This window comes from Syngnathus typhle, linkage group LG14, assembly GCF_033458585.1.
Source record: "Syngnathus typhle isolate RoL2023-S1 ecotype Sweden linkage group LG14, RoL_Styp_1.0, whole genome shotgun sequence".
Taxonomy (NCBI): domain Eukaryota; kingdom Metazoa; phylum Chordata; class Actinopteri; order Syngnathiformes; family Syngnathidae; genus Syngnathus; species Syngnathus typhle.
In genome coordinates, this window is record NC_083751.1 from 5978654 (window position 1) to 5993290 (window position 14637).

At 39.6% G+C, this 14637-nt stretch overlaps 1 protein-coding gene across 1 annotated transcript in view; it reads right to left on the minus strand.

Moving 5' to 3' along the window:
• LOC133167148 (voltage-dependent R-type calcium channel subunit alpha-1E) overlaps positions 1-14637 on the minus strand; it is a 59836-nt gene that overhangs the window by 36323 nt on the left and 8876 nt on the right. The window contains exons 3-5 of the mRNA XM_061297735.1: positions 8048-8317; positions 3412-3517; positions 3202-3341 (exon numbers count right to left, since the gene is read on the minus strand). Coding sequence (XP_061153719.1) covers positions 3202-3341; positions 3412-3517; positions 8048-8317 — 516 coding nt within the window. The remainder of the gene's footprint in view (positions 1-3201; positions 3342-3411; positions 3518-8047; positions 8318-14637) is intronic.

Below are 14637 nucleotides of genomic sequence, written 5' to 3' on the forward strand. Positions count from 1 at the left end.
GTCATAAAACAATTTCCTGTGGGCAATTATTCTGGGCACCTAACATAACCCTGATGAGTTAAGCAGCTTAAAATGTGCTTCTAAACTCACCCCAAAAAATTAAACTGCCATTATGTACAAGACGTCACAAGACCACAGTTTTGGAGCTGTGTGACATTAGAAAAGGCTGTTTGCGCTGTTGAGGGTGTGAACACAGTCAACTAAAACTCTTGAGAGAGCCTTAAGCAAGAAAGAGCCATCTATACTGTACATTTGTCTTTTTGCCTCTAATTTATTATGATTTGACCCCATATTGCAATTATTGGGATTTATAACAACCTAAACTGACACTTTAGCATTTGCTGCAAACTCATTTTCTCCACAGGTTAGTATTTCATCAAACATGGCTTACAATTTTACAACAGTTACATACTGTTGTTTTAATGCCGCGAAAAATGGATGCAAATTCAAACAGCAATTTCATTCAAATTGAGTTGGACGATGGCCGCTTTCATCTCGCAGCAGCACTTCATCCTCGCCGATCACATCCAGACGAGACCGTGAATGGCCTCGGTGGGCTTTGTTTTAAGGCCCACTCAGCTTCTTTATGTCGGCATGAAAAAGAAGTGGCAAACAGGGACAGCGAGCTTGTTACCCTATCAATATCCTCAACGCCAGTGCCATCGACGTGATTCTCTTCAACATGATGCAATCATGTCGCCAAGCGTGTACCGATGCTGCGTAATATCGAGGAGGGAAGGCAGTGACAGCCTGACCTAGGGCGGGGTCCTGTGTCACCACGGCAACGGCTCTCGGGGACATATGGATCCCTGCTGCAGGCCGCCTATGTCATCAATTGATTGGATGACAAAGGGGGAATACGATTGGTGGAGACAGCGCTCCCTCTCTCTTTTCAATGTGCCTGCACGCGAGGGTTACAGGTGTACGACTGCCAAGCCGACAGAAGGCGATGCTGGCTCAAAGTCGTAGAGTAGTGCTCCATTTGGCACACACTTTGTATTTTTAACATGCTGTATAGTCATGGCTTAAAAATTCGACAATAATATGCAGCAAATTTTTCTTGCAGGCATCAGGCGTCTCCTACTGCCAACTGTTATCGTCTTAATGGGGGCACTTAGATTGTAAAGTGCCAATTAGCACGTAAGTTCACGCATGGACACATTTTTTAGCATTTCCTCTGGCTTAACCTTTTTTTTCCGTGTTACATATATCTCTTTATTAGTCTGTCTTAGTTTCCCGCTGTCATTCTCTCTCTGGGTATCTTCTAATTTTTTTCTGTCAACACAAAATATTGTAGTGTGAGTCAGGGGTTTCCGCTGAGAGAAGGTTTTTTTATTTCTTACTCACACAGGAATATAAAAATATACTACTCTGTTTAATCAGGCAGGGAGTCTGACTGCGTGGGATATATATATATATAAAACCTTCAAGAGGAGATTTAGTTCAGATGAGTCAACGCTAGCCATTTTGCATTTCCTGTAAAAGCTGACAATTCTTTTTTAGCCTTTCACAATTTTTTTTTTTTTTAATATATCTTTCTTTACACCGTCGGTATGGCATTACAAGATGATGGTGAGGGGCAAAATACCGCATGGGTTTATCACCTTTGTTTGATTTTTAATTCATTGTATATTGCCCAAGAATAAAACTTCAAACCAATTACAATGAGTTCTAGTCATTGCCCAAAAAAATAAAACCTCAAACCAAAATCATTGAATTCTAGTAACACCTCATCCTGGATAAGTCATGCTTAGCATCGCAGTAGTGCCTAAGGTAATAAATATGTCAAATATGTGAAATAATTTACCACAACATATCCAATGATCTCTCAAGACACAATAATAAGCCGCGGCAAAGTAAAAAAGCTAAAAAATATTATATCGAAGGGGATATCCATTTCATAACACTCGTGAAAAATCCACCATTTTCTAAGTAACCACCAAATAAATCACATTTCCACTAATTACAACTTTTCTGTCCGAATCCTATTAAATTCTTATATGAACAGGCTCTCGAAAAATAGCAGTCAATTAAAATGCGTGTGCCCGCCCACTTGTTTGAGAGACTCACCACCTAATTACTAGCTCACTAGCCGCGCTGTCTGCTCACCTAATATCATCAGCGTATCTCAAAAGCTTCATTGCTTCTGTAATGAGGCTGGCCACTTCTTGTGACATGCAGACGTGTGCTGGAATGGAAGACAAGACATTTTGTGCCTACAATGAAGATTTGCACAAAGATCAGTGTTTTTTTTTTCTCTATCATGCCAAAGTCATGAATAGTTGATGAACTTAAACATCATTTTAGTGTGCAACTGAACCCACCATGTGAGCATCTGGTTGCGAGCTGTGGCTAACAGCAGGTTCTGCGTCGTTGTGTTTTCAATGAAAGGATGAAAATCAACAAAAGTGGCTCTTCTTCCCCACTTGTGCGGTTATTTTAGGAGGTATAAATAAAATTGAATAAATAACAAAATAAAATGCTACAAACCAAAAGGCAAATATTTATCCCGAGTAAAATAACGACAATATTTGCACATACACGGTAAATATTTTGGCATTTCCTAATGTGCTCAAGAAGATTCGACTGATTCATATGCATGTAGAGCAAGTCTGATGACAACACACTTGGGAGAGCCTCTGTGGTCTTCCTCTTTTCCCCATTTGTGCCCGTGCAGGCGGAGCCCATTAGAATAATCCATTAACAACTGCTTGTCTCACCGTGTTTTAATTAAGCTTCTATTTCGGGACCAACAGTAACTTCTATTCAAGCCATGTCAATTGATCAGCGAGCCTCGACACGTCCTCATTGTCATCTCTCCTCCGACCTCGCATCCTTCCTCTCTCCCGCGGCGAGAAGAGCATCCGTGAGCCGGAGCCTCAATTGGACTCATCAATAATGGAAGACGGCGGAGTCATATAGAATTCTCTAAGAACGCCATCAGATTCCAATCACACTTTATTCCAATTTAATATTTCATTTGCGTGTGTGTGAGCACGCGTGAGGATTATGTGCTTCCTCTCGAAGCACCTTCTTTGATATCTAGCTTGCTCTTCAGATAAGTGTGAAGACTTTTAACCACCTCACAGCTTTATGCAACTCTGTGTGAATTACAAGAAGGCCAGAGCCAAGATTCAAACGCCAAAGCTTAGAAATATGAAGCAGATGTGCACAGAGCTGCCCGATCAAACTTTGACTTACCCACTGAGCACCACGATGAAATCCATGACGTTCCAACCGTTCCTGAGGTAAGAGCCTTTATGGAATACGAAGCCCAAGGCGATGATCTTTATCCCCGCCTCCAAACAGAACATCCCGATGAAGTAGGGCTCGGTCTTCTCCTATTGATGCAAAGCAAGTGAGGGGATTGAATTTTAAAAAGTGTGGTTGAATGTTTGTGATATGCCTCACCAGTCTCTTTGACATTGGCGTTTTGTCTTCTGCGGGTAGGTGCTGCTCTAGAGCCAGGACGATACAGTTGGCGATGATGGTGGCGAGGATCATGTACTCAAACGGAGTGACGGGAGGAAGTTATGGAACCATGTTGTGGAAAATCAGCAACAAAACAATCAATCATCAAATGACAATTCAAGAGCCAAGATGTGCCTAATTTTATGGCCATTGAGTGTATGCGATCTGGTCAATCCATCAGAATCAGAATTGCAACTAAAATCAATGTAAAATTGTGTAGCACATTAAATATGTACACAATATAAATAAGACAAATATAATACAATTTAATATATAATATAATAAAATATAGTAAAATATAATAAAATATAATACAATATAATATAAAAAAATATAATAAAATATAATCTGATATAATATGAAATATATAATACAAGTCCACTCAGCTGTGTAACTGGTACCACACGCTCATATTTCCCACCCCAATTATTCTTTGCTCCCTCCAGAACCCGACTTCTAATGTAGTCAATCAAATTGACACTGCTATTACAAAGTCATTCTTGTAAGCTCGAGACAGTCCCGCCATTACTGTTCCTCTGTATAACATAAGAAAAGAAAATGAAGCAGCCTTGTTATAAAACCAGTCACACTGTCGCCTTGTCTCGTCTGCACCGTGTCCCTCAAACTGTGTACAAGAGGCAGAAGGCAGGGATGAAGAAAGGCGGCGTCCCAGATAATAGGGAAGGAGATGGGCTGATGCTTGCGAAACAAGTGGCTGAGGAGGAGGAGGAGGAGGAGGAGAAGAAGTGGGAGGCAATGAGACCAAATTAGGCTGACATTGGACAGATCGATATATCGCGCGGCTGGTGATACCCAGCGGGGTTACTCGGGGGCATGTGAGTTATGAGAGCTTGAATAAAAAGAGCAAATATAAATGTTAACACCCACCAGCTCAAACTTGAACACTGGCCACACTGTGCATTACCTTCAGGGGAACTACAACACATTTGTGAGGCCATCAGCAAGTAGCAGACACCAAAAAAAAAAAAGTCTTAATGAGATAATATCTGCATCAGCATGAGGTGCCGTCTTTGTTCTTATTGTGTTTTTCCATCTCACGCTGATAAGATAAATGCTACGTTCATGTCCTTAAACAGCAGTCAACAGGAGGGAGCGATGGAAGGGGATGTAATGGGGAGAGGAAGGAGGTATCCACGGCAACAGGTTTCACTTGAAGCCTAAAGTCAATACTGCAGAGTGGTTACTGGAGCAGAGGAGTGGCTATTTTCTTGATTATTCTTTTATTCATTAATTGCAAGAAACTGGGATTTCAATCAATCAATCAATAACCCACCAAATGAGGAATTAAAGCAGACAGTAAAGATTTCCATGAATGGACAGGGCAGCTAATTTACTAATGAGCCACCACCTCAATGAATTTCTCCACTCACGACCTGATAACTCAAATGGGTGAACATCCTAAGTCCCTTTCGAGTGATGACAGGACTATAACGTATGAAACATCGTCAGATTCAAATGGCAAGCAGAGCTGCATTGAGTTTTGTTGGATGCGCCACATACACTCACCCTCACGTGAGATGTATAATTCAGCGGCATGACAATGAAGTGCTGCCTTCATGAGGGAAAATAGAATCCATGCTGATTTTGTGGGAGCTAAAGTATGCTTGCCGGTTGCATCTACTTTTTTTTTTTTTCCTAGAGTTGAAAAATCCGTTCTCAGTATTATATTTGCAACAAAAAGTGAACATGCGTTTCAGCCAGACAAAAAAATATGGGCTGTATAGTGTGCTATATTTCTTGATCCTTGAGAAAAACGAAATCCTTTAAATTACGTGGAAAAAAAAATATATTTTTTTATTTTCTTTTTAAATTTTTGGATTGATAACAGAATAAAAACATTTAAGTTAAAAATTAAAGCGACTCAACAAGTGACTATAACGTAAGCACTCCACTCATGATTCATCAGTCACGCACTGTGTAAACGACCCTGTGAGTCACATTGACGCTCGCACAATCCTTCAAAACACGTATGTAAAAATAGACACAGTGCCCGGCCATGGGGACCGGTCGTGATGCCGTGCACAACCCCCAATATGCTCCGACTCCACTTAGCATCCACACCTTTTGATTCTTAAGGTGAATTGCAGTCTCCTGACACTCACCTAATAGAAACATTGAACCCCAAAAGGCGAGTACGAGACCTTTCAGAGACTGAGCTATTGAAAAAGAGTGTGACATTAAGATTGCAACTTAAACGACGTAGCGTTAACTATAATCATCCATCCCCCTTGCGACACGTCACCTTCACACATCAGCAGGTTGCTTCTGAGAATCAATTTTGAAGATTAATGCAGTCACCCATCAGTCAGACGGCTCTTTAAGTCAAAGTTAAATTTGGCTATTTTGAGATAGGAAAAATGGAAATTGTTTGGTGGATAATTCATTATTTATACTTAGAGTTATTAAAGGCTGTTGAATAAACAATCATTAACAATTGGAACATTATAAAAGAGAGCCAATTGTGGAAAATAATGAAATAAATCATTCCATAAATCAATTATTTAAAGATGTACTTTCTCCATGGGGCATTTCCCGCTTCAGGGAGATCAAAAAGGGGGAGCAGCTGTCAGTCTTCCCTCGGCAGTCAACGCTAAATTCGTCCCGGGTGTTTGGTTAGAGCTACTTCCTCTCGGCATTACCGCCAACCTCAGACTGTTGATAGAAATGTTCTCTTAAGACTTTTTATGTTGAAGTGATGGAATTATTTTCATTGAGCGCTCATAAAAAAATCCACTCACGGAGAGGCGAGTGATGCTCACACACATTTGACCTTTTGGAGATTTCCCACGGTAACTGCACATGTGCGTCCCCAGTTTTAACTACATTCTGACAGGTAATTTCAACTTCCAATCCAACAAATTATAATATGCAATAAATCTCCTTCTGATATATTGTATATGAATGAGGAAGATATTTGAATATTACTCGTCAATTTAAAGGAACAATATTAACATTGAAAGCAAGCTAACATGCGCTGATCCCATAGGGGCTAACATTTCGCAAAGCTAATATTGGCTTTTCATCATTGTTATAGTGGACAGATCTGAGCTTCAGGTGTGGACAAGATGGGGCCTTAGAAAAATGAGTGCAAATAGAATCTTGGCAATACCATACTGCAAAAGGTCTAATGTCTACAATGATTGGTTAAAAAAGCAAAGTGTACAGAGTCTCTGTTGCCAAAATGCATGAATGCAAAATCCACACTCTCCTTTTCCCTACATCCATTTTTTCCCCACATTGTGTTATTGCAATATAGCTACGATCTCGCCATGTTGTTTTAAGTTAAAAAAAAATCAAAATCAAAACACAACTGTGTTTTCAATACTTGTGTCAACCGATACACGATGGCCGCTTCACCTCGACAATTTCTCTGCCTTCTCGTTGATTCACCGACCAGAGCACAGCCTCATTCAAGCATGTCTCCTCCATAAAGTATATTAGTTAACCAATAATACAGTGAGTGACGACTTGTTGCGATGGTATATGACACAGCGATCAGATATGCTCCCATATAATTCTTCGGAATATATGTTCACCATGCACAAGAAAGCTCATTAGATGTAATAAGACACTCCCTCCCAGACAGCACATTAACCTGCACGTTAGTCAGTCTGCTTGCTCCCCTTCCTGCTACATAACACTTTGATTTAAAGCTGATTGCACAGTGATGATGATTCAAATACTGTCATTGGGTCATAAAACAACAGCAAGAACCCCAAAACTGCTTGGTGATTTCATTCTAGCTCTATTTTTAATCATGCCTTTGAAAGGGCAAATGCAGAGGAAACAATGGATGACAGCTCACATTTTTTTTTTTTTTTAAGCCAGTAGCAGCCCATCCAGTTATTCACAAGGCTGCTGTATTATGCACAACAATAGCAGGCCACACCTGGCCTGGCCACCTGGTTGCACCCAAACATGCCAACTTGCTTGTGATCACAGATGGAATAATGTAGTTGCTTCATGAATTGTAAAAACTATCTCTCAACAGGGCTAGATAATATCATATTTTCAAAAGGAATGGTTGTGTGAGGAATTGTACACTATGCTGAAAATAAATAATTATAAAAATAAATAATAAAATAAAAAATAATAATTTCATCTCCAAAAAAAAAAAGGGGGGGGGGGTGCTACAAAAAAAAGTTTGGGAATACCACAACATTGACACATAAATATATATTCCCAAAGCCTATCCAATCTTTAAAATTGCATTATTGTCTAATAAGTGAGATTGTTTGGTTCCACCAACTACAGCGTCCAAGTGTACGTAATAGAGTGTCTAATGTGCATGCGCTGTCCACGGTGCTGAATTTTACGCGTTTGCGTAGCGTCATCTCTTGGTAACACTTTGCATTAGGACATATTGTTGTTTTAATATCTCGCTAAACTCGGGCAGTTTTGATCAGCTATTTGGTTCAAGTGGCTGTGCGGGGGTACCTAATAAATTGGTCGGTGTAATCCCGGTGCTGAATTTTACGCATTCTTGGATCAGTTTGTGAGATGATATTTGGACACTCTTTAAAAGCAACTTGGACATGTTCAAGAAAAAGGATATGGCCACTCTGTAATTTTCTTGGCGTACTTGCGGACCTCGTTGTCCTCCCCAAAGATGAAGAGAGACCTGTTGACGGTGAAGCAGTTCTCCCGGACGGGGATTCGGTTATACAAGGCCATGGCGCGGGCACGCTGCGCTTTGGTCATCTTGAAGGCTGCGGGGGACGCGCCGCCTGTGGACGCGGCAGCTCCATCGCGGCTCCTGTTGCGCTCTGAGCCGCCGTCGCCGCTGCTTAACAAGACCGGAACGTCGTCACCGAAGCGGGCCATTCTGTCCAGGCAAACCAAAAAAAACAAAAAGAAAAGAAGCAATAGGGCGGGATGAGATGAATTGAGGTTATTAAAAGGGGCGCGGTGCTGCGCTCGATTGCTTCCTGTGACCAATTAGTCCATCATTAGTTTTCGTTTGGAAAAACACAAAAAAGGATCTTCAGCTTTTCGTGTGGTCTACCCACAAAAAAATAAAAAACACAGCGAGTTGACCACCACTGCTGTGCGTAAAATGTATCCTAAGCACACGGGTTCGGAATCCACGAACACCTCAAAAATCCGAAAGAAACTGCAACAGGTCACATCCAGTGGACGAGTTTTGAAATAATCCATCAATTACACTTAAGAGCGCTTCATTCCTCGTGCACAAAACGCGCTGGAAGAAACTTTGCCATCACCCCCCCCAAAAAAAGGAAAAGCGAAATGGAGCGGGACGGAGGGAAGCCACCGCTCCTTCATTCTTTCCACGCACTCAAAATTCAGAAGCCCGGACGTGCACGACGCGTCTTCATGAAAATACATCACGCCCCCTTTTCCCGAGTCCAAATGCAGTTTGGTTTCGTAATACGCAAACAACTACATCGAGAGAAAATAAACCACTCGGTGTTGCATAAAGACGTGAGGAGGTTGTTTAATTTTTTTATTGCGCATCAAAACAGGAGAACACAATAATGCAAATGTCAAGATCCGAATATATTTTGAAAAACGATTCACTAAACCCATGATGGTAGCAAATACTATATTTAGCAAATGAATGCAACTCACACAGCAGAGAATGAATGCTCTGTTATTATTTACACAACAATGTGAAGAACATATTCAAATGTGTCTAATTATATTGGCATTATAAGGTGAGGGTTGTTTTTTCCTATAAAATGATTATGTAGTGGTGACTGGAGACAAATTTCTTGAGTGACCACGTTGATATGTTAAAAAAAAAAACTTCTCAAATCGCACTTCTCCATTGAAAATAATGGGAATGCAATTAATTCGTTCCAGGCCCTTCCAAAAAAAGAGAAAAAAATGTGTCACTTGTCTCAGATGGTTGTGAAATCCTTAATTAATCCTGCAGCTAAAAATAATACAAAAGTAGAATTCTCATGTGGCGCCTTATTAAAATCTGACTCTTATCTCTAAAGATGAATGATGTCAGTAATTACCAAGAAGACACTTGTGAATAATTGCAGCGTTGTGTTGGTACTGCATAATAAAGTTTTCATGACATAGACACCAATCAATAATTTCTGCGTGGCACATCAACATTCAAAACAAGATTTTTTTTCTCTGCAGTCAAACGAGTGGCTCACAGGTCCCCCAGATTACAAGTGTAATTGAAATGAGTAAATAATTGCAGTTCATTGTCCTCAAGTCAGCCTGAGAGAGCGCATCACGCACAGCTTTTTTGGTTGAAAGGTGAAGAGGTTATTATGGTAATTAAGTGATGCCGGCGGGAATGATTAGGGAGTAAGTATGATGTCGACGTCCTGGGGAAAAAGGCAATGAGCCAAGCATTTGCAGCCTCTTCCATGGAGTCTAATTTTTTCCTCTTGCACCAAGACTGTTTTTTTTTGGTTTGTTTTTTAGAGTGACTTTGGTGTGTTGAATCCATTCTGCCATATGATACAGACTTTTGGAGGCAATCAAATTAGGTTAATTTCAGCGGATAATCTTAGTCATTTTTTAAGGAATAAAGAATATATAAGTATAAAATAAATAAATAAAACACGATGAGGGTGATCAGGGTGGTGTATGTATGGGGTCTGTTCTGGTAACATGACTTAGTGGCACATAACAGTGAGATGCAAAGATTTGGATCTAAAAATAGAACACGGCAACACAGTCACGTATACCTGGCAGGCTCTTGTCTGAAATCTGGTCGTTATCGTTGTTTCCACCGAGAAGGCTTCCCGATTGAAAACAGCCTTTGTCTCATGAGGGCAACAGTCAGGAGACAAGTGACAAGTGAAAAGGAGGAATAGTCAAAGTTTCAATGAAAGTCAAGACACATTACTTTTCCCCTACCTGTTTTTAGCAGGCTTTCATTGACATAATTCACAACAAAATAAGTTTGTAATGTTTTATTTGCAATCAGTCAGCTCAAGTTGCTACAACCCAGAAAGGTGGGAAAAACAGATGGATGGAAAAACAGACTACGGAACAAAAAGTGGAGGTCTTTTTGCTTGTATAGTTGAACAGCTAGGATGTTGATTTCGCACTAAGCTGTGACGTCAAACAAGGAATGTATCTGTGCGCATTCATGCGGTGTCATCACTTGTCAACACATTTTCATCTGCGTGTCAGACACAATGGAAAGCGGGAGATAAGCAGTGTATTCATTTTCGGATTTTTTTCTAATTGATTTATTGTCACTAAAGTAACGAGGAAGTAATTGTTTGCATTTTTGAAATTTGATTATGTAATGATTTAAAGCATAATATATATAAATAGTATTCCACAATTTTGAAAAAGAATGCAGCTTTGTCTTAAATATAAGTTGTTTGGTTTTGTTTACAGTTGACCAGAATTTAATGACTACTCTGTATCGAATAAAACTGTATTTAAAAAAACAAAACAAAAGGTCATTTTGCCAGCATATTATATTTCAAAATGTATCCCTCCCAAAAACTCATAACATAATATCTTGAAAATGTCAGCATCTGTCATTTGGCTGAATTATTAGGCAGCCTTGATAAGTTTGCCCAAAACTTGGTCAAAATTGGACAGAGACGTGGCAAAGCTTGGCACAGCCGGACCACAAAGGCGGACCTATTGATGTGGCCACATGAAGGGGCTGAGGGGAGGAATGGGGGCTGGACTAAATTTAGCTTCATTGAGATGGTAATGGTTGGAACATAAGAGAGGACCTTGCATGTGCAACTTTGCATGAAAAAAAAAAAAAAAAATAGCTGCAGCACAGTTATAGCAATTATATGTTTGGCTTCATATTTCCACAACAACTATTATTTCCTTGTTTCTCAACCTCTTTGACAGTTACCCTTTTTATTTTCTATCCACCCAAGAATCCCGCTTCCTTCTGTTGTCTTCCTCCTCGGCGTTACCTAGCAACACAACTGACATACCCTCTATTCCCAGCCCCGTGAATCTGCTGCAGTAAAACTACATCATAATGAAACAACCTATATATATATATATGATGCCCATGGGAGGCAGAGGAACAGCTTTTGTCCAAGTATGATGTTCAACCCTGTTTCCTCCATATTGCATGCTCAGAGGAGGAGCTGCAACAGATTGTTGGTGAACGCAATCAAATTGCGTCTGATGCTCAATTTATTGAAGGAACTTCTGTACTTAAATAAAGTAGGCAAGTGTGTGTGCCCAATCATGAGACTATCACTGGAGGACAATTAGTCTGTAGAAACATCTTAAGTATGATGAGTGGAAACAGAATGTCCATGTGATTTCTTTGTTTGACCCTTTGAATAGATTTACAAAAAAATAATAATCAACAATTGTTCTTTTTTTTTTTTTTCAACAAAGTCCATTGATACCCGGCTTTAATTTGGATATTGAAAAATGTCAGCTGAGGCAACAGGCAAAGGTAATGAAATGACTCCCTCTAGCGGCAGAAATCAATACCACATTGACAGAATTTAATTATTCCAGTCAACGTCAATAATAATAATAATAATAATAATAATAATAATAATAATAATAATAATAATAATAATAATAAGCAATTTATCTTTTTCTTTAATGGAGACACAGATTTTAAAACAGCAGTGAAAATGTTACTAAAGCACATCTTTCATAACAAACACGTTTGGGAAATATTGTTGTCTTCCTGCTTTGAGTAGCTTTAAGACAAATGCACCAAAGGTTTCTCGCAAACATTGCAACAGCAAACGCAGGCCAAAACAAAATGAAACAATTCTAATCTTGTCCAACAGCGCCTATAAGCCAAATCAATAGATTTTTGTGCAATATAAAACCTTTAGTAAAGGAAAAATGTGTTGATGGTTACACAGACAGCAGGAGATCGATGTTCTCATATCAATTCAGCGGGCAAGGTTGGTGAAGATAATTCTGAGCAGGCGGCAGCTGGACAACTTTGTTAAAAATGACCAGACTCTCCATTTTAAAACGTCGATTATATTTACTGACTTCACCTTTGAAAAAAATAGGAATTATATTATTGCAGTGGGTGTCAATGCTGGGTGTGATGATGACATGACGTCATAAATCCGCAAGAGCATCATTTTTTAATTGATCCCACTCTGTTATCAGTGCCTAGCTGTGATTTCACATTAAACATTAACATTCAAATTCCATAATCAGGGATGACTGATCATGAATGGGCCTGCGCAGTTTATCAACAGTTCCATTTGGCTCCAGTAGGGGTCAGCTAGGTCAATAAAGTCCAGTTTTTGCTGCTATGGTGGATATTTATGAGCAGGGATTTTGCTTACCACGCACCTCCTTGTCGTTTGTCAAAACTGCCCCCTTCTAAAAGGAACATAAGTCAAGGCTTGCTGCAATATTTGGGCTTCTGGTTTGGAAGTAGTGGAGACGGCAAGTGATGAATAGCACACACACACTTTGGCTTTCTGTGTATTAGCCTGGAGGAACGTTCCATACTGATGTGGATCTTGATGCTGACCACACATACAAACAAAGTGAAATAAGATGTGAGATATGTTCTGGTTTAAGTTTCATATCACATGAGGGAGTTCGGCTGCACAGAGAAATTAATTCCACCAGGAAGCTCATCGTGACAAAGCGCATATCACCCTTATTACACATATTGTAAAATTCATCTACAATGGGCATGACAAGTTTCTCTGCTACAAATGTGCTTTTCTAGTCAAAGCTGCTTGTTTTGCTCTGGCTAAAAAATGAGAGGACAGAAATTTGGAATTGTTTAGCTATAGAAGCAGTTGGTAATATCATTAAAGTTACCAAGGCCCTGGGCAGATTAAATTGACATGGCAGCAGCACAGAGGGACAGAAATATGATTAGAGAAATGTAAAACATCCAAGCACACACACACACATACTGGAAGCAGTGCAGCTAATATTATGTGTTAATCACTTTCCCGTGTATTTGTGTTTCGCAAGTGAATTAGCAGCCGATCCATTGAGTTGAATAATTAAACATCTGATCAACACTGATCTATGCAAGTATTGAAACAATCATACATCTTTAGCTTATCTGAATGTGCAAAGCAGATGAGGGCGTGTGCTGCGAGAAGCAGCGAACATTTTTCACAAAAGCGCTAAGTGTTGTCTGGAAAGCGGGGCACCGACCCAAGATGCATGGCTCCGACATACCGAGGGATGTAATTCTAAAATGGGTGGGGATTAAAGGGAACGAGGACACCCTGGTGAGGCGAAATCTAGGCCAGCGAGTAGTGTTGGCGCTCTGATTTACAAATGCATAAACATGGAGAAGCCATTGACAATATTGGCTTCTTTTTTTTTGTTGTTGTTGTTGTTGTACAGGGTTTGGATCTCCTTCATGTATGCCGATTTTCCTAGGCTTACTTAAATAGCTCATGAATGACATTACAAAAAATAGGAACGTGCTCATTTAAATATTGCCCAAGAAAATGATTGTGTGTATGTTTTGTTTTTTTCTAACAAAAATACAGTACAAGTAAAAACATGTTGAATGAAAATTACTTTCCTGATATGTGACATATTTGCAGCACAGCAACACTAACGTTATTAATTTTTACACAGCTGGCCACTTTGGAAAGAAAAATTACACATTACAAGATTAAAGTTCTAAAATTGCATCAGAGAAAAGATCTTGTGAAAAAAAATCATATTTGTCGACAAGGCCAGGGAATGTTGCAAATCAACTTACACAGCGTCAATATTTTTTTTCCCACCAAGGTCTTCTGTTAGTCATACCGGCCGCATTATAAAAGCTAGCGACTTCAAATAAATTGTCTTGTCACAAACTGAGTGGACAACCCACAGTTCATTTTGCAACCCGAGGCAACATTGAACTGAACATTCAGACGTGGTCTTTTGATTTCTTTCTGCTTCTATTAAAATCACAAAAACATTCGATCTTGCAAACAAAATCTGATCAAACGAGAACGGTAAAACCAAATTAAAGCACCTCCTCTATCCCGGAAATTATTTAACTATTATGTCATTTTGTGGCATGGAAAATGGCTTTTCAGCGTGTCATCATTAATAATTCACCCGTGTCAAACAGGTCTGACATTTACACCGCACGGTGTGTCTGTGTGACGCTTACTGGAAGACGATATTGGAGGATCATCTACTCTCTGAGTTTGTCAGCAAAGTTGAATGAAAGTAATATAATCAAAAAAGAATTTGGCATTGGAG